This window comes from Ictalurus punctatus, chromosome 20 (genome assembly GCF_001660625.3).
Source record: "Ictalurus punctatus breed USDA103 chromosome 20, Coco_2.0, whole genome shotgun sequence".
Taxonomy (NCBI): Eukaryota; Metazoa; Chordata; class Actinopteri; order Siluriformes; family Ictaluridae; genus Ictalurus; species Ictalurus punctatus.
The window spans coordinates 21,352,266-21,372,726 of record NC_030435.2 but is presented as its reverse complement, the minus strand read 5'-3'; the positions used below and the strand labels follow the sequence as shown (position 1 = coordinate 21,372,726).

The window sequence follows — 20,461 nt, the reverse complement described above, 5'->3', positions numbered from 1 at the left end:
AGCTCGTGTAGCTCCATCTAGCATTTGGTGCATGTTGTGTGTGTGTGTGTGTGTGTGTGTGTGTGTGTGTGTGTCTTCGCTTGAATGGCTGGGGAGAGCTTGTAATTGAAGGGGTTAACATTTTCACAGACAAGAATAATGACAGAGGCAGACATCTTCCCAGAAATGGTAAGTGCATTTACACAAACAGGAACACACACACACACACACACACACACACACACACACACACACACACACACATATATATATATATAATATATATATATGCACATTACATAACAACCTACTGAACGCTGAAACCTTTTCAAAGATAAATGACGCAACAGGTTACGATGTAAAGTGTTGCATGACATCTGAATTATATTTATGCCTCTAAATACATATGTATTACCAGAAAGTTGCTAAATAAATATCGATGCACCTCCCAGTGAGCACCGATTCACCAGAGACGTGCACGGACATCCATTATAGGACCAATTTTACCTCCGATAAATTGCCTCGTAATAATCAAACGTTGCCTCGTTTTAATTCGGCTGTGGTCTTCCTTGATCTGGGCCATAAAAACATATCCGTTTTAGAAGCATAGCACTTATTGTCTTTTTTTTTTTTTTTTACATCCTCAAGAGACACATTAAAAACTTTAATCCCATTAACATCTGCCAATATTGTCTTTCGCGTCTTATACACGTTTTTGTGCGCATGGTGTGGGAAAATGCTGATGGTACGGTGTGATGCTCACGTCCTGTGATGAACACCGATCCCTGAGTAGAACGCGTAGAACATTTTGTCTTGAGCAGAACGTTAAAGTGTTCTTCGTGGCCCAGCAGCCAGTGGTGGAGACTCCGTAGTCATGTTTCAGTCATTAGCAAAGTTAGCTACGTTGCGACTGTTCGTGATAAATTGATGTTAAAAAGAAACAAGGCGCAGTCATCAAGGCTTACCGTCGTACGTGCAATCCAGAGGCACTCGTCAAAACTCGTTAAGTGTGTTACACTGCTTCAGTTTGTATGGAACTACAGCAGTGTAACACATCGTAAAGCCTTCAGATACGAACACACGAACACGTGGCGATTTATTCTGGAGCGAATCGGATGCCACGTCATGGATTATGATGCGCCGTGTGTTGCTTCATTCATTCACTAGCTCTTTCCCGGGCTTTTAAACGTTCGGTGCTCCTCATGACCCGCTCTATACTATACTACACTATACAATACACTTATTTTAAATGAAAAGCATACGGCATTGTTAAACATGAGAACAGTCGGAAGTATTCTCTTTAAGGAACGGAATGTGGCCGTTTAATGTAAATCCTAGGTTGGTTTTAAAGAAATGTATACAAACTGGGTCGGAAATCATAGACATTCAATGTATACACAGTCCAGACAGGAACTATAGTCATTTCTCACAGTTTAACGTGTAAACCTCTGTTTATCAGGATATATATACATCCCAGAGCTCCTGTTCAGATTATTATTATCATTATTATGGCGTGGCTTGCCGTCAAGAGCTTTACAAAGTGAAAACACACAGGAATTTGTCAAATATTGGGTCTAAACAACAAAGCTACCATTAACACTCACAATTAAGAAATTCGCCAAATGCTTTAATGGCATATTTGTGCGTCTCTGACACTAATTAATTAAGCAAGTCTGCAGGCGATGGTTTCTCCCCCAGATGAAGTGGATTATGAAGCTATAATGATGCGTGGATCATTTTCACATTTCCATCCATCTTAACCGGTCTTACCTGCGGCGAAACATCAGCACATGAGACATCCCTAATGAAATAATCCTCCTTGTTAGGTGTGATTGTTTATTGGTGTGCCAATATCATTGTAAATGTTAATATTTCCCAGTAGATAGTCTCAATTATATTGCTCAAATATAGTTAGTAGAAGTTCTGGATATCTGGAACTTTTTTTTTACTTAATAAGACATTTGACTGAGGTTTATAGTGTGTAATATGGCATAAAATGAAATAAATAAGCATCCGTGCATTTTCCATACCGCTTATCCTACACAGGGTTGTTGGGGAGCCTGGAAACTATCCCAGGGAACTCGGGGGAAAGGTGGGAGACACCCTGGACGTGGTGACAACCCATCGCATCACACACCCATTCACACACTACGGACAGTTTGGAAATGCCAGTCAGCCTACAGTGCATGTATTTGGACTGGGGGAGGAAACTGGAAAACCTGGAAGTAACCCCTAAATCAGGGAGAAAATGGTGGGATTTGAGCCCGCAAGCCCAGGAGTGCAAGACAACAGTGCTAACCCCCCTAGTCCAAACTTAACAATATGTTCATAATGAATATTTTTGCCCATAGATTTTAAAGGGTGCCAATAAATCTGGAGTTGACTGAGAGTTAACGGAATTCTTCAGTTCTGTTCTAGCCCTGTTTGAAGGAATATCTATAGAGACTCTCACACACCCTTACACACACACACACACACACTTTAGTTCTGATGAATAACGTGTCTCACCCAGTGGCAGTGGGTTATGGCAGCGTGATGATTTAGGCCTTCAGTTTTCATCTGATGAGGTTACAGTGAGGGGTCAAGGCCATTCTGCACCACTTTGCTCTGCTTGGAATGGAATTGCACTTTGAGTCTTAAGTCGTAAGAGAAAGCCATGCATGACTAAACGACCATTCATCAACGTCATGAACCACGAGAGCTGATAAAGTAATTAACTCGTGCCCATGCTGTAATATAGTGCGTTCATTATTATGCCAATTCTGAGCAGGGGAATCAGTCACTGATATTATGCATTATGAATTGTAATGCATTATGAAAATTCACCAGATGCTATTAAAGACCAAAAATGATGTTAGATAGGCTACCGGTTTCATTTGCATTGGTTTTTATAGTGATAATAAATTCCCAGTGCATTCAGACCATTAGGTTTTATCTTCTCGACCTCATCTAAACCTACACATGAATGTTTCATTTTTGTGTCATTTTTTTTTTTTCTTCGACCTGTAGTGTACTGTATGCTTGTTGATGAGTCATGTCTGAATGGCTCCGATCAACAACCAATAAAAATACGAAGAAAAAAAGAAAACAGGGAGTCAATAATGGGGGAAAAAGTAGACAAGTATTTGTGGCTTCAGTATTACAATTGAATGAAGGATTAAAAAAAAAAAAAGAGTTGTGGGAGGAGCTTGAGTGTTGTTACACTGTCAATTAAAACGACCCAGAAACTACCACCACCATGCTTTTTTGCAAAAAAACAAACAACAACAAAAAAACCAACTTGCAAGCTGTGGCCCTGTTATGTCTGTTTTGCTCTTATAGTCTTGTTACTAATTTTGTATCAACAACAACAACAAAAAAAATCAATCAGGATATTAGGATTTTCAAAAGGCACGGTGTGGTTCGGCTGTTTCCTAGCTTGCTAGCTGTTCTCTGAAGGTTTCTAAAGGGTTCTTTGGGTGGTTGATGGGTTTAGATCTAAGGGCTATAGTCAAAACCTCCATTGTTAAGTTCTAGACAAGTCCACGACCACGACTAGCCGAGACTGAATCTAGACCGTGTCTTAAGCGGCTCGAGGCCAAGTCAAGATCGAGTCCAAATGAAGGTGTGTCAAGATCAACAGCGAAAAACATCTAATCCTTTTCGAGGCCAAGCCTTTACTTCAGCTAGGTGGTTTAACTCATGAATTGTGCCAATCATTAGGCTGTTTTCTACAAGAAGGAATTACTACTTATCAAATTTTATGCATGTGAAAAGACAAAAAAAAAAAAAAAAAAACGAGTGCGAGAGGAAAGGAGGGATTTTAAAAAAAGCTTTAAATAAACGTGGAAAACAAACGTGGGTGAAGAAATTGCTCATATTTTTTCTTCTGTCGATTGGAACCACTTAACGCAGTCTCCCTGCATAACCCTTCTTTGACCTTTCTCATGGGATGCACGACAGTGAGAGTGTATTGATGCAGGATAACATAATCAGCACACACTCATAAAGATCATACTGTGCAGTGGCAGCACACTGAGGGCATCAAGACGAACGACGAGCTCATTCATCACACACTCGGGTCAATAAAGAGGTGTAGCTATTCAGAGTTGGTTTCATTGAAATCTACAAACTGGTTCTTTCCTTAACATATAAGATGCGTTGAGGTGGATACAGGCGGCGATGTGTGTGGCAAAGACTTGACAGGTGGCTTCATTTCTCCGGCATCAGAAAGACTTTATCTGAAAGCCTGAGATGACTTTCTAGCCTAAATCATACTTTATTACGCTAGCACGGCCTGGATTTCAGACCTTTCGGTTTTTATAATGCTGGTTACTAAGCCACATTTATGTTTATATGTATGAGAGAGAGAGAAAGAAATTCTGCCTATAACCCCAATCATTTCCTTCTGTTATTATTAGCATGCCTACTCTTTCCAGCATATGCTAATCTTTGCTCACAATCTGCTCCCAGAAAACAAATCTAATCATGGCCATTTTCCTTCCGGAAAGAAAGAAAGGATAATATGGAGCACAATGGGAAAAAAAAAAAAACAGGCCGTGATTGATGACATCAAAGGGGAGCTCTGGTCGCAAAGTGAAACGCTTTGTCTGACGAACAGATTCAATTCTAGGCAGCGTGCAAATCTAAATGAGCTCTTGAATTTTTTATGGCTGCTGGTGGTGTGTGTTATATTGCGAAGTAAAATTTTCGCAGCTCAAGTCCATAGGTGTGGTGTGTGTGTGTGTGTGTGTGTTTGTGGAAATGCTAATGGTGGATTATCGTAAGGTAATAAACAACGATCCAACAACGGTTCCATTAACAGTTATCGTAGTAGTAGTTTCAGTTAATTTATTTATCACTGCAAAACAATACAAAGTTCTTCTGATTCATCAGCTTTAACCTATGACGAACCATTTTGACTCCACCCCCACCCACAAGGCACTTGTTGGGTGTCCAGCTCCATATTCAAAACACCAATTGAGGAAATCTTTTGGATCAACGGTGCAGTTCCAGAGACGTATAAAACTTAGACGCTTTGTTGTTTTTGTTTTTCCTTTCATTTGCCACCTGTCTGTATGTATTTAACGTAAATTGAGCAAAATATGCTAAAGGCCCCTGCAGGCAATATGGCCGACAATGTGGCTTTAAAAATTCATACCATCAAAAGCGAGGTTGTTAGAATCACAAACAAAGATGATTCATGACTTTCCCAGTGCTGAATTCGCTCTGTGAATTACTTAATATTGTCTGTCTTTAATATCAGATGGTGACGAGGGCTTGTGTTGCTGCGCTCTCATTAAAACTGATGTTTGGAATAATAACAAGTTGATGAATGAGGAAGCAAAGAAATATGCAGAGTCAATGCAAAATGAATGCATGCTAATTTCAACACCCTTGATGATCTGCAAACATTTTAATCACTGATCTGTCAAACTGAGTCACCCATATGAATAGTAATGAACGAGGTGGATATATGTGGGAGCTTCTGTTATACACCACATACAAATACAAATACACCACGGTCCAGTCACATTTCAAAGCATCGTTTCAGCTCTTTTACGAATTGATACTTCTTCAGACCCGACATTCCTGAAGTTTTCAGCCATACCAACCTGCACAGTCATTTCTCAGCGAGCGTTTTAAAACTCCTGGAATGTCCTCCTGTGAGACCTTTCTTTTGTCAACATGGACGATTGGAATAGGCCAGTGACATTTGAGAAGCCTCGCCTTTGTAGGTCCTAATGTGTGCTGTGTTCACCTTCACTCTAAAGAGGGCCACAGCGTTAAATATAACAGGAACATCAAAAGGCAGTGATTTTGGTAGTAATGTTTAGGAAAGGGGTTTATTGGGATTTGTGAAAATAAGTTGGAGAGGAACAACTTAACGAAGGGCGTATGTTATCTACAAGCTGGTTTTTACGAGTGTTTGATAAAAATGAGGTCATAATTGAGTAGTCCTTTGTTGACTCCGCCCCTACATTTGCGCCGGAAGAAGTCGAAAACCGAGCCAGCGATTTACATTAGGAAGCAGGACACTGCGGTACCGTGGTCATAAAAGAAAGCAGCACTTCTCTGAAGACAAAAATAAAGCAAATGTTAGAAGAGATAGAGCTTTTTCTTTCCCAATGCTTGTAGGAGTTTCATCGAAAAATGGACCTACACTGCCAAAATAAGTTCCTGCAATGTCTTTAAAAGATCTGGCAATGAAGAAGAGAAACAAAATGGCACGACTTCTCCAAAAAAGAAGTGGGCAGAGAAAAGAGAGAAAGACTCTAGCCTTCATGCCAGATGAGGAAAAACTGACATCTGCGGAAATATGCGTCTTTTAGATCTATCTATCGTCACAAACCAGTCTTCGAACTGAATCTATGGAACGATTAGTTTGAGCGTCAGCATCTCGAACGTGTATGTTGGACGAGTACGGTTCAGATGACGCAGATTGAAAATTGGCCCCATATCCCCATCGTTTTTGCGAACCAGGAAATAATGGCTAAAAAACATGTTCTATGACCTGTTTGTCCAAGAGGGATCTTACTTCCTGCGCTAAGGTTGGGCTCTGCTCTGTGCTGACTACTGTGGTGAGCACACCTCTGAACCAGGGGAGGGGGTGGAGGGGGGGGGGGTGTCGAGCTCTGAACTGGACTCAGTAATATGGTAGACAGAACCCATGGAGACACATTTGGCAGTAGTTTCCACGCTACCAGATGTTCTTTTAGTGACATTAACTCTTCCACATTCTGTTGGAGGGAAAACATTAGATTTTCATTACCTTGTGACAGGTCACTGACCAGAGAAGACTGAAAACTTGGGACAGCCTTGGCTAGGGGAGGCCCTAAAGTAGTACTGGGGGCTAACTGCCCTAACAACCTCACATCTCTTTATACGTCCTTCTGCAGTCCCTCAGGACTACTACGTCTTTTCTGCTTGGTATTTATGATCATTCTCGTATCAGGCCTATTAGCAGGCTGCGACTGAGGCTGCCCAGTCCCCTTGTCTCTCTGTGGGGGGAGGCGGGCTGCCCACTTGCCTTCTATGCCTCCCTCACACTAGCACTGGCCTGGGCTCCACTCGTGGATGCCCGGGAGAACTCAACACGACGGGGAAGGAACTGGCTGAATGTTGCCATATGCCGAACTCACTCAGCAGGTCTGCTTGGTAGGCCTGCAACACTGCCATTGTATGAAGTGACCCACAAATGAGACCCGCTGCCACATAGGCCTTGCTCACCAGCGTCGCGGTGGCCTTACATGGCTTGGTTGGCAAAGCCGCCCCCGCTAAATGACCTGCCATGGATGGAGAGAGGTAGCTCGCAAGAGCCTCCTCCACCTTCGGCATAGTTAAATAGAAGTGCCATTCTTTCGCTATGATGGCCGAATAATCTGACATCACGGGGTTATAAATACGGCTAGTGTATGGTTTTCCCCAGAATCGTGATATTCCATCATGCACTTCTGGAAAAAAGGGGAGTTTTCTGCGTTGTGAGGGAGATTTATATTCACTGCCTTAGTAATCACTACAAGCAGCTCTTTATATGCTTGAGAGCTGCTATTCGTTTTTGGTGCAATGGCACCCCCTTCTGGCTCAGAAGAGGGGTTATTTTTATTTGGCTTTCATAGCGGAAGGAGGAGCTTCACGCTCAAGGGCGCTTCCCACAGCATGAAGCTCACGCAACATTGACTTCCCTTTGAAAGGGAACAGCATTGCTTCCTGACTACAAGATAAGGAAATCAAACACCCAAGTGCCAATTAAATTTAGCATTTGAATTTAGATTCTGGGAAATGGTGTTTGTGAAGATACACAGACAAGATGTGATGAAAAATTTCACCTCATGTTTATGTTAATTGCATGAATAGCACTTTGGTCAGTTAGCTAACTCAAGGTTTGTTAGGTAACTAGCAGTAACCGGAAGGCCAACTTAAATAAAAATGTATTTGATGTATGATGTATTAATGTATGAGATCAATCTTGACGTTTATGTCTGATAAGATAACTTACTAGACTTAAGGTCCTGCAGTCAAATGCTTATCCTGAGGTGATTTGATTTTCTCTGTATGTGAGTGTAACATTGATGGCAATGTCATGGCCTGGTCAAATATCAAGTCTTATTCATTAGAGCATGAAGAGCAAGTGTGTATTGTGGAGTGAGGTCAGGAGCGACTGCAGAAATCACTTGCACTGACTCAACTCTCCCACACCACAGCCGCCTTTGGTCCGGAAGAAAAAGACTCACTCTATATGTGCCATAACCGCGAGATGGACTGAAAACCAGAGCTTTCATGCTTGGCCTTTGAAGAGTGAGGACTGAGGAGTGGCAAGCCGGTCACTCTCACCTTTTCTCTCTCTCTCTCTCTCTCTCTCACACACACACACAGCCTCCATCTCCACAGATGAAAGCGCAATAGTAGTGGCCCTCCGTTGAGGCCGTGGCATTATCACCTGCCACCGCTGCATCGTGTAATTGAAAGGCTTCTGCAGCTGAGTCACTCTCGAAATCTTAATGCACAGAGATATCGACAAAAGAAAGAGCAGTGGAAATAAAGGAAGAAAACAGAGAATGAACAAGAGCAACAGAAAGAAGTAGAAATCCCAAATTTTAGTTCCTCAAATATAGGGTATGTGAGCAAATACGGATATTTGGAATGGACAAATGCATCCTAAACTAATACAGATATGAAAAATAGGTGGAATTTTTTTGTGTGTTGTTGTTTTGTTGTTGTTGTTGTTTGTTTTTTTAGAAAACTTGTCAGCTTCAGGGATTGGGATCTTGCCGAACGAAACAAACAAAAAAAAAACTCTTACAGTAAATGAAAGTTATGAAAATAAAATCATACAGGCATTACGGTTGTCATTATGATCTCCCCTTGTGCTGAGTGCCAGAGCATTCTGGGTGCATGAACTGCCCGAAGTGCGACAGCGCGTGCTTCTGGGTTTGAACTGACTGTGTTTACTTTTGACACGTGTGTTTTGTTTTGGTTTCTGTCCTGTCTCCTCCCCTGTTATGTTATTGGTTGTTCCTATTGTCATCAGCATTCTCATTTCCATGTTTAATTATGTTGTATATTTAAAACCCTCGTGTGTCTGTGTTCTGGGTGAAGTATCGTGTTTCTGTGTTTTGCTGCAAGAGCCATACCAGTCCTTTGTTCTTCGTCCTCGTTTCCCGGTGTCTTGATCCTGCTCTCGTCCTCGTTTCTTGGTTTCATGTCTCTGCCCGTTTGCTCATCGCTTGACCCGGTGCCTGTTTTTTGACTAAGATTTTTGCATCCATCTCAAATCCACGTTACATGACAGAATACTTTGCCTACAACATGGATACAGGAAGAGAGTAGAAGGAACGTCATGCTAGGATCTTTATGCCGGCATTTGATTCCGTGCGATTTCCCCAGTGGCGTAACCTGGATGTTCTGGCTCCCTTCGAGGGCTTTGAAAGTCCTCTGAAGGGATTTTTCCTCCAGTGCCAATTTTATTTTGAGAGCCTGGTGAACCCCAAGCCCAAGGAGAGACAGTGGTTAGCGTTAATGTTTTCCCAGTTCGTCGGTCTGTCTCGCCAGTGGGCGGAGCTCATGATCGACACAGGAACCATAGGCCTAGGGAGTTTAGTGGAGTTAATCTCCCTCATGACGAAGATCCGTGGGAAGGAGGCTGGGAGGGCCACCCTGATGGACAAACCTGCGAGGCCATTCGCCACCTACTATGAGAAGGCGGACAGGGCGGCCTCCACAGCCCAGCTCCAGCCACAGGCCAGCAGTGTGGCCTCCACATCTCCAGAGCTTCAGCCTGAGACCCACAAGGTGGTCTACCCTGCAGAGCTCCAGCCGGAGGTCGCTAGCACGGCCTCCCATGCCAGGTTCCAGTCAGAATCCGATAAGACAGCCCAGCAAGCTTTGCTCACACCTGAGGCTGACAACACAGCCTCCCAAGCCAGGTTCTCACCTAAGAACTACAGCAATCATATCCCAGCCCAGCCATCTGACCCCGGTGAGATTCTGATAGCATGTCCAGTGATCTTTTCTGATATTTCTGGAATGTCACAAACCCCAAAACTGTATCAAATCTACTAAAATAAAATTCTTGATTTAGGAAAGACATTATTTTGAAACATACTGCAGCTTGCAATCTCAATCACATTAGACAGAAGATAGAAAGAGTTCCACAGGGCAGCTGGTTCAAGAGTTAGTTCCGGCATGTTCTGCGAATTGCTATTTATTGTTATAATTTGATTATAATTTAAAAATGACTTCTTTTCCCAGCTGCCCTGGGGGTTTTTCCCCCCCAGTGTTTTCCAGTGTCTCTAGGGCATAGTGGTAGGGTTAACATCAAGAGGGAAAAAATATTTCGAATATTCTGAGCACTAAACAGACACAGATACAAATACTACTCAAAGCCTTCTGGAAACTCGGTGGACTGCCTTTTGCCAATGAATAATAATAGCAACATTTACCTCAGACCCAAGCTACACCATTTCAAACTGCAATGACGGATTACCAACCTACATACTCGACATTATTAACATTAACATCTATATCGCAGACATCTGAACGGATATAACAACATGAGATGGTAAAAGGTGGCAGATTTACAAAGAGGTGATCTTTTTTTTTTTTTTTTTTAATTTAACTTTTTTGTTTTTAATCAAAGGATCAAATCCTCTTCAAATCAAGTCTAAATGAAGTTGTCTTTTTGCAAATCAAAAACTGTCCAGGACGAGAAGAGGAATTACAGAGACATTGATTTCTGATAATTCATTTAGAGGTGGCTGTGAATAATGAGGTAATAAATTGTCTCAACTTGATGAGGCAGAAAAGGGTTTCCATTCTCAGAGCTGTGGACAGATTATTTAAAATGCTTGCTGCTGTAGGTGTTTTATTTATTTATTTAATTATTTTTTGAGTCGTGAAATCCCACAGAATATAGAGTGTTCCACAGTCAGTGTAACTGTGTTCACTTAATGACTTTGTGCCAAAAAAAAAATTGATTCCTTTAGCCAGGCTTGGTAAAGGTTAGCTTCTCAAATGCTGTTCAAGACGAGGAAGGTCAAGAAACAGTCCACTGCAATGGCGTTAGAGCACATTGAGTTCATGGAGCTTGTGTATTGTGGCAGTCTAAAGTCTTTCAGTTTTGTCAGAGGTGATATAATGATTTCTACACAAATGCAGGCAAATTTTAGACATCTTAAGATCCTTTTCAGGAACTAAGTAACTTTAGACATGTTTCCACCAGGCTAATTTTAGTTCCTGGGCCATATTTCCAGACACCTTGATCCAAAATAGGTACTTTTCTGCAGACCAGGACCTCTTGGGATGCAGTGTGTTACACCGCTTTGTTAAAAACAAGGTTCACAGAATAACCAAACCAAACCAAACTATCCACAGGTTTTAAAAACCTGTCCTACAAACGCATAGTAAACAACAGGTATAGTCTCCTCAGTGGAAATGTTCTTTGACAAAAGGGTTTTGTAATAAATAAATAAATAAATAAATAAATAAATAACTGAAACCAGTGCTGGAAAAAACAGGTAAATAAACATAACATGCTTGCTATGATGCACTAAAAACACACCGTGTGAATACACAGAAGTGCTGAGAGACAATTAGATTGCACCCTTTAGGATCCTGAAGCTTGTGGTCAGAAAAGTGCACAAAATATGTATCCTGGGAATGGTGTGTTTGAAGCTGATCCCACCATTTGTTCTGTTACTGTTCTGTTTGTGAATATACTAGACATGTAAATATTTTACGCTGCACTTTGAGTGGCATCTGTTTATATATATATATATATATATATATATATATATATATATATATATATATATATATATATATATGTGTGTGTGTGTGTGTGTGTGTGTGTGTATATATATCACTAGATGAAATAAGCTAAATTGTCTTCCGGTAGAACGAGACCATTTTTTACCCTTTCTCGCAGCACACTGGCGTTCCATCCTACACCACGGAATGGAAATCGGCTTATCGGACATTTACAATCAGAGTAAACAAATGAAATATTTAATCACGGCAAGTCTGTTATAAGATGAGTCAGGACACTGTTGGGTTTCTGTGTGTAGAGTATCGTGACTCTGTGTTTAGCTGCTAGAGAGCTGAGCGATGGGATAGGGAAGGGGTGTGAGCCCCCTGCTGGGCAAACAATTCTCACCTCTCCACAATAACATTGGTACAGGGGTACAACGGCGAGCACTGAAGCTTTTTTGGTTGTAAAACACTGTATACACCTGCCACAATAAAATTATAATACTTCAACCTAGTAAGATTAAGGATTATATGTATATATATATATATATATATATATATATATATATATATATATATATATATATAAAGCCATTAAGTACGACCGTGGAGTGTGAAATCACAAATCAATTCAATGCTGTTGACTAAAAACTAAATTTTTATTAAATAGACTAGATAATTACACTCAGATAGATGTTAATCCGGAAGTTAATCCATATGACATGATTACAGATTTTTTGCTAAAGAAGACTTTTTGTCAAATGAGTAAAACGATTACCAACTCTACAGCATATGAAACCATGTGAATGTGCACAGTGGTTGTTTACTGTTACTGTATGACTCAAAGGCTGAAAATTTCCAAACGCCTGCAGTTTAATTCAACCTGAGTGGGGGTGGGGTCCCCATCCCCCCCCTCTTTGAAGTGTGTTATCATTCAACTCTTTTTCCACTCCTCACTCTCCATGATGAATAAAATACATTGATCTCATTACGCCCTGCAGTCAGTGCCAGTGGTCCTCTACTCCACCCTAAACTCCTCCCTCTTTCTGTTTCCATCTCTCTCTTGCTCTCTCTCTTTCTTGCCATTTTCCTCTCTCTGCCCCATTCGCTCATGCCTGGATCAGTAGACTAGATTATTCTGCACAGAGACAGAGAGAGAGAGTGCTCACACACACACACACACACACACACACACACACACACACACACACACACATGGCTCCGCTCTACACTTCCTGCTCCTCAAGTGCGATCAGTGCGTCTGACTCGGTCTAAACACAAACACACACACACGCACACACACATACACAGACTGCCGAGCACTCACACACCCCTCAACTCCTGAACACAGCGCAGGGTAGCACAGAAACAGGACGAGGGAAAGGAGGAGGAGGGGGACGGAGGATGTTGCCAGCGGTAGCGTCCTGGCCACAGCTGCACTGAAAAGGGGACACGGGTTCTCCCCTCGTTCTCGTTCTCGTGCCCCAATTGCCTCGCTTGCTCCGGATTAACCTGACCATGGAGTCTCCAACCAAAGAGATCGAGGAGTTTGAGAGCACTTCGCTGAAGTACCTCCAACCAGACCAGATCGAGAAGATCTGGCTCCGGCTCCGGGGACTGTGAGTACTTTTCAACAGGTCTTATTGTGTGTCTCTGTGTGTGTGTGTGATGTGTGTTTGTCCTAGTGGATGAGACAAAACGCTATGAGAGAATTGCCCTTTGGTTCTTTGTAGAAACCTACATCAGTGTTCCCCTAACAGAAAGGCTTCCAAGTAGAACCCCTTTTAGAAAGCTACCTTTACCATGTTGAAGAACCCCCGAAGGACTCTTCTTTCTAAGCTTTACATCTTATAGCTCTATTTAACGCATTCCTACGTCGATAACCATAAATGTTCTAAAATGGTTCCTTGCACCAAAGGTTCTTTGAAAAAAAAAAAAGCAGATCTTCAAGAATATTCTGCGTAAGATTTCTCAGCTTCCTATTTTGTACCTTGAGCAATCAGGAAACACTCAGTTATTGGGCGCTGTACGTAGAATCTTCACGAGAAACTAACCGAACTAATTATTCTGTCTAGAATGTAGTCCTGCATCAAACGCAGGGATCCTTAACATCCTGAGATCAACTCCTAATGAAACAAATCATCACTGCCATCACTAACAAATAGAAACCAGCAAATCTTTCCGTGATCCCCCCACCCCCCCCCCCACCCCCCTCAGGAACGTCCTGGGAGCATCACTTCATTATCTCACCTCCAAAGCAAAAACAAATGGTGTAAAAAAAATCTAAATCCGGCTCCCTCACAACCGGCGCACACACTTCCCAACAGGCTAAAAAGCTTTTTCATCAGAGTCCTCTGAGCACTATTTTATAAATGCAGACCCTTTACTATTATTATAATGCCACTTTCCTATTAGACGAGGGCACACACACCCCACTTATCTGAAGGCTTCTTCAGGAACAGGCTCTTATTGCTGCAGAACTGGATGAGCAAAATACAATTGTGTTTGTGTGTAAAGTCGAAAAGAGCAGAGACAGAAGGAAGGACGAACACTGTTCTTTCAGACCACAGCCATTTAAAAAAAAATTTTTTTTTAGATTATAGACGTGTTAGTGAGACTTTACAGATGGGAGCTGCAGTCATTTCTGCTGAGGGTCAGAGATTTTTATCAGCGCTGGTGGTTCACTTGAAAAGTGTTTGACGCACGACAGACTGTTATCTCTGACTCTCTGTTTTCCTCTATGTATTGACGATCACGTCAAATTACGTGCGTGAGTGTGAGTGATTCTCTGAATGGGAAAAAAAAAAAGTCATCTGTTTATATTTCATGTATGTAAGGAATAAAACTCGGAGGGTGTACTGTTACAGGAAAATAATTAACGATGAACTGATACTGTTACCACTATGAAGTGTACCGACGCAAAGTGTTTTATTCCTCTTACGTCGCAGCAGTTCATCAACGATTACATTTTTAAAAAATGTATATTAAAAATATGTCATAATTTTTAATCCATTTTGTAACCAAATTCCTGCTGTGGAACACCCACAAAACAACTTCCTGTTCTCGCATACTGAACTTTCTACCAATTGTGAACAGTCGTTCCATCGCGAGTCTCTCTTTTATTCTTTTTGTTTATAAAATCAACGAGACAAAAATTGAAAACCTAAAGGTCACAGCTTTACTCTGACTGTTACACAGGGCTGACACTGGAGACTCCTTCCACGAGTCTCCTGGTAGTAAACGTCATCATAAACACAATAACATGCACACAGGTTTCTGTGCAAGTTTTTACTGTAGAAACAATATAGCCTAGTATTAGAACAAGAGCACTGATATAAATGTGTGATTTGAATTACAAAGCTGTCAAAGCTATTATAAGGCCCTCCAGGAATTCGTGATTTTAACGATCGGAGAAATGAATGCAAAATCAAGCGAACGCCGCAATCTTCGGAGGAGCTTGCAATTTTTCAAAAAGATGCGTCATGTGACGTTATCACAATGCGCAATCAGCCAAAGGCCTCTTCGATTCACGTGTGTCGAGCATGAGTACAGCTAAAAGGTCTCATTTAGCGGCAAACATCAGTGCGAAAGTGCAAAAAAAAAAAAAAGGAGAAAAAGAAAAAAACTGAAGTAAAATTAAGCATTTTTGGCTGCAACTATCATAATCACAATCACAAAATAAAAAGAACTGAGAATTTAGCAACACTGTGGTATAAACACTCCCTCCACCCCCCACTATTCAGCATTTGGTCTGAAGTTAAAACAAAAATTCTTGATATTCCTTCATTTTAACATTAGGGACCTGACATTTGAAGATCATTGTGAATAAACTGACGTGTTAGAGCAGATCAGTGTCGTAGTGTAATACAGATAGTGCTTTTAATTTCCCAAAAAGATCCCCGCCCCTCACCTCACCCCACCTCACCCCACCGCACCCAACCCAACACACCACACACAAGTGACCAAGAGCTGGTGGATGAGTGTGTGCAACTGTGTATGCAAATGTATACACTTGAGTATACCTCTGTAAATGTGCAAGATATTAATGGTCCCTGACAGTATACACAAAGAGCGTATGGTGCACAGAGAGAGAGAGAGAGAGAGAGAGAGAGAGAGAGAGAGAGAGCAGTCATTCATTACTGAGCACTCCTAGTCCCGTCTGATGCATTGGGTTGATCACAGAGATGACGTGAATGAAGAGTGCCGTGTTCCCTAACTAAACGCTCTGCTGTTATTGTATTGTTAATGGGCTTATGTGTTTAGAGGCATCCTACTACTCAGCTTGATCGAACGCTACAGCAGTGCACTGTCACTGGCTTAACCAGGCATTAAGCGAAGCTCACATAGTAGTTTATCTTTAAAAGTAAAATCTACTGAAAGTAAAGCCACTCATTAATTTAGAAAAATAAATAAATAAATAAATAAATAAATAAATAAATAATACTACTACTAACCCTGACTGACACAGACTGAGCTGCTCAAACAGGTAGACCACCATTGCTCCCTGATACAAAGGAAAAGGTTTCTGAATTAGCGCTACTAATGCTACATCATAAACTAGTTGTTGTTGTTTTTGTTTTTTTTAAAAGAAAGAATCACATCAGTAAAGCAATCTGAAAGTCTCAAACATTTACTGATCAGTTTAGTTTAGTGATAAAAAAGCTGGAAACAACTTACTACCTAGCATAGATGGTGTACCAGTGTGACTAGCTTGTTTTGTGTTTCGGCAGCTGGTCAGAGCCAATTTGTTTTTCAATGATGTGCCTTACTACCTAGGGTACTGGTTTACACCTAGTAATAGTTAGCTTAATGGTTGCTATCTTCCTACTGCTGGGCATGACATGATATAACACTTGGGCTAATATTAACGACAGTAGCTTTGTGAAAATGGCTAGCTACCAATACTGATGGAAACAGTCTAAGTGAATGTTTACAAAGCTCCTCAGCTTCCTAGCCGACAGATGACCTCATCCATATTTGACAGATTCTAGAAAAGATTAAGCTGCCAAGTTGACGCAAAGTAATATTTTTCAGTATGGAAGAATTCAGGGACATTGATTTAGCAGTCAATGCTAACGTACCTACAGTGAAATTTTAGTCATAGCTTCTTTTTATAGTCATTTTTTGAAAACATCTGAGAGAAATATTGATATTTCTGACACTTTTGTCTCACTTCCCCTGTCATTCCGCCTCTGCATAGCTCCTAAAAGATTTAACAGCTGTGTACTAGCAAGCTAGCTATAACATTAGCCATTAGCTCATTTATGCGTCTGTGTTTTCCAGTTTCCTCAGAGCAGTGCTTCAATAACTTTAACCACTTGAACTGTGAACGTATCACGCGTTCATCTCTGCATGTCAACGCACAGACCTTTCAGCTAAAGATCCATCTGTTGAGTTCAGAAACGTTTTGCTAGCTTATAATGTTTAGCTGTGATCAGCAGTAGAAGGGTGTTTCTGTCTAATTGTATGTTCATGATTATGTGGAATATACATGTGATGATTAGATTCAACAGAAATCCCAGATTAAATGAATTCTGTATGCTTCTGTCTTGCTACAGGAGGAAGTATAAGAAGACGTCACAGAGGTAAGGCAGCCTGGAGCGGCCGAGAGCTGAAATACAGGGATTTCCTCTTACCTGCTGGAATTAATTAATTTATTTATTTGTGTAATTTTATGTTGAGCAATTTGTCACTCAGTTGTTTAATTGCATCTGTGCAGTGATCATGAAATAAACACGATTTTTTGGACCATTAAATTTCCCTCTGGCTTAAAGGATGATGCAGTTTATTACCGACATGATAACTACTGACACCGAATTAGTTTAGTGAGATGCTTTATGAGACTCTTGACGAAAAAGCCCTTGTGATTTCAGTGTGTGTATTCATTCTATTTTGATATTTTAATACAATGATGTGATGCTCTGGAGTGCAAGACACGCTTTCCTATATACTGTCTGTTTAGAAGAAAAGTGTTGAATATGTCAGGAATGGGGACAGCTACTGTAATAAAAAAAGTAACACATCAGTCCGTACTGGATTTTCGGGTCTTTCTGTGATTTTTGTGGCCAAAAATGCTCGATTTCGCTGCGATATTTTTTCAAAATTTGCGATGCAATTTGCAGATTATTTTTGTGCATTTTTTTTGTTGCGTACATGAGACATTTTAGCTATACTCATGTACGACGCATGTGAATCGAAAAGGGCTTTGGCTGAATGTGGGTTGTGATTACGTCACATGACGTATCTTAGCCCAAATCTGCAAAAAAAAAATCTGAATAATCCGGAGTTCGGAATTGAAATCGTGAAATCCTGGAGGGACTGACACATGCACAAGCTGCTGTTACTTCATGAGTAGTATGTCTACCGTAATACCAGTATCAATTAAACAGACTAAAGTTACTGCAGGACTAGCATGACTGTAAAACTACTAACAAATGGCCAACCAAAATAACTAGAAGTAGTACAGCGACTACAATAACAGTAGCAAATGGACAAACTAATGTTAGTACTGGAGAAGCATAGCTACTGTAAACAAAGGGCAGTGGTGTCCCAGTGGTTAAAGGTGCTGTGTTACTGAGCGGAAGGTCAGGAGTTCAAGCCCCAGCAATGCCAAGCTAGCACTGTTGGGCCCTTGGGCAAGGCCCTTAACCCTTACTTGTATAAATGAGATAAATGTAAGTCGCTCTGGATAAGGGTGTCTGCCAAATGCTGTAAATGTAAAAAAAAAAACACCCTAACATATGGGTAACTACCGTAACTTTTGGAGCAGCATATCTACCCTAATGACAGTAATAAATGGACACTAATTTACTACTAATGTTAGCGCTGGAGAAGCACTGCTGCTGTAAAATCCCTAACATTTAGGTAACTACAGTAACTTCTGGAGTAGCATGTCTACTGTAATATTAATAACAAATGGACCAATTAATATTAGTGCTTGCTGGAGTAGGACAGCAACTCTAAAAACAAACAAATGGGCATCTACCGTAACTCCCGGAATAACACACCCACTGTAAATACAGTAACAAATTGACAAAATGATGTTAGAGCTGGAGACGCACAGCTACTGGAAAAAAAAAAATAAAATAAAAAATAACTAACAAAAGAGTAGCATGCTTATTAAAAAAAGGTCCGATACATATACATATTGTAATCGGACTAATATGTGAATGTACAGTATATTTTATTTTTGTATGGATATGTTGTATATGTCACAAGCTTCTGCATGGTTTAGTCTCATATGCAGTTGACATGAACTTAGTGACCCCCTTTCACCTGCCTCTCTGAAGATAAAAGCAAGGCTTGTGCTTTTGTTCACGTGTTTCTGATGAAAAACTAAAAGCATCTGCACTTAGTTTTGTGTTGTTGTGTTGCGCGACCCTGCTATGAGCATGACAAAACGGGCACCAAATGGGTTCCTTATGCACTTGATGCACATGTGGGGTTTTTAACGGGGTGCAATGCAACTATCTGTATTTGTATTCAGATTCAAACCCAAAGTGGGCGTGGTCTTATTCATAATCCGTGTTTTTTTTTGTTTGTACCTACATGCTACTAGCCTGATATGCATAAACCACCACAACCTTGACTACGCAGTTACTAAGGACAACCGCATGTTTATATTAATGTAATGAACATGCCTACATGAAGTCGAAACCCACTTCTCACGTAACTATTTTCTTTTCGTTTTTTGTGCGCATGACCCCGGTCACAATAAATGCCCTGTGAACCTTTTTTTTTTTTTTTAAAGAAACAAACAAATTAGTGCACCTCCTTTTTTTTCTCCTATCTGTATTTGTATTCATATAGAACACATTATTTGCTCAATCTGAGTCATGTATTTGTATTCAGTTACATCTCTAACGCAACTCTCATCATGTCTTTTGTTGCAATATCACACAACAGATTAGACGTATCAGGTTCAGTGGTAGAGAAGGGATACTAATCGCAGCACATATGTTCTCTATGGGTCATGATGTTTTAAAGGGACATCTGTTTGGAACAAATACGCGGTGGCTGTCGCCAAGCGCTCTACTATTGTTGACTGGGAAAAGAGAGAGAGAGAGAGAGAGAGAGAGAGAGGGAGAGAGGGAGAGAGAGAGGAAGGGAAAAGCAGTGTGTAGACAGCAGTGAGAGAGAGGGAGAAATGAGGGGAGAGGGGTGGGCCTGGGCTAATATTAGAGAACTGGAGTGGGTTTAATTGGTTGGGCTGCAGGGGGCGGGCTCAGCGGAGAGTTCCCTCTGCTAACTTCCTGTGTCGCTCGCCTCTGATTGACAGCTCAATGGGGCTCTGGGTAATTATGGCAGGCTAATTGGCTGCAGAGAATTCTAGGACTGTGTTATTACTGACACCATGCAACAAGACAAATACAGTATGTGTGTGTGAGTAGACACGTGCACACAAGTATGGGGACTATGAGAGAAGATATGGAGGATGACTTTGAGGTTGGGATCGGCTGGAAATCAATGAAATACGATCTATAATGAAATAAATGAAATCAAGTTCCTCAGAGACGCTGAGCATGCCGAGGCCCGAATCCCAGCTGTTGCCCGTTTCTCTCTCTCTCTCTCTCTCTCTCTCTCTCTCTCTCTCTCTCTCTCTCTCGTTTGTTAAACGACCAAAGAACATTCTGGTGTAATCCATTTCCTGACACCGCTGCCAGCTGCAGAATGGAGTCCTGTCCCGTTATAACTTGCAGTTCTTGGTAGTTGTGCTTATTTGAAGTAGTTGATATTAGAGCAAAATTAAAGCATG

The 20,461-nt window shown here is 41.1% G+C and overlaps 1 protein-coding gene across 2 annotated transcripts in view; it reads left to right on the top strand.

The window, feature by feature from the left end:
* pde1cb (phosphodiesterase 1C, calmodulin-dependent b) overlaps positions 1–20,461 on the top strand; it is a 99,122-nt gene that overhangs the window by 29,784 nt on the left and 48,877 nt on the right. Inside the window, exons 1-2 of one of the 2 annotated variants that reach the window (XM_047162495.2) lie at positions 12,804–13,325; positions 17,265–17,291. The exons of the other annotated variant lie outside the window; for it this stretch is intronic. Coding sequence (XP_047018451.1) covers positions 13,225–13,325; positions 17,265–17,291 — 128 coding nt within the window. The 5' untranslated portion in view covers positions 12,804–13,224. Of the gene's footprint in view, positions 1–12,803; positions 13,326–17,264; positions 17,292–20,461 lie in introns of those variants that run through there. 2 annotated transcript variants of the gene reach the window in all.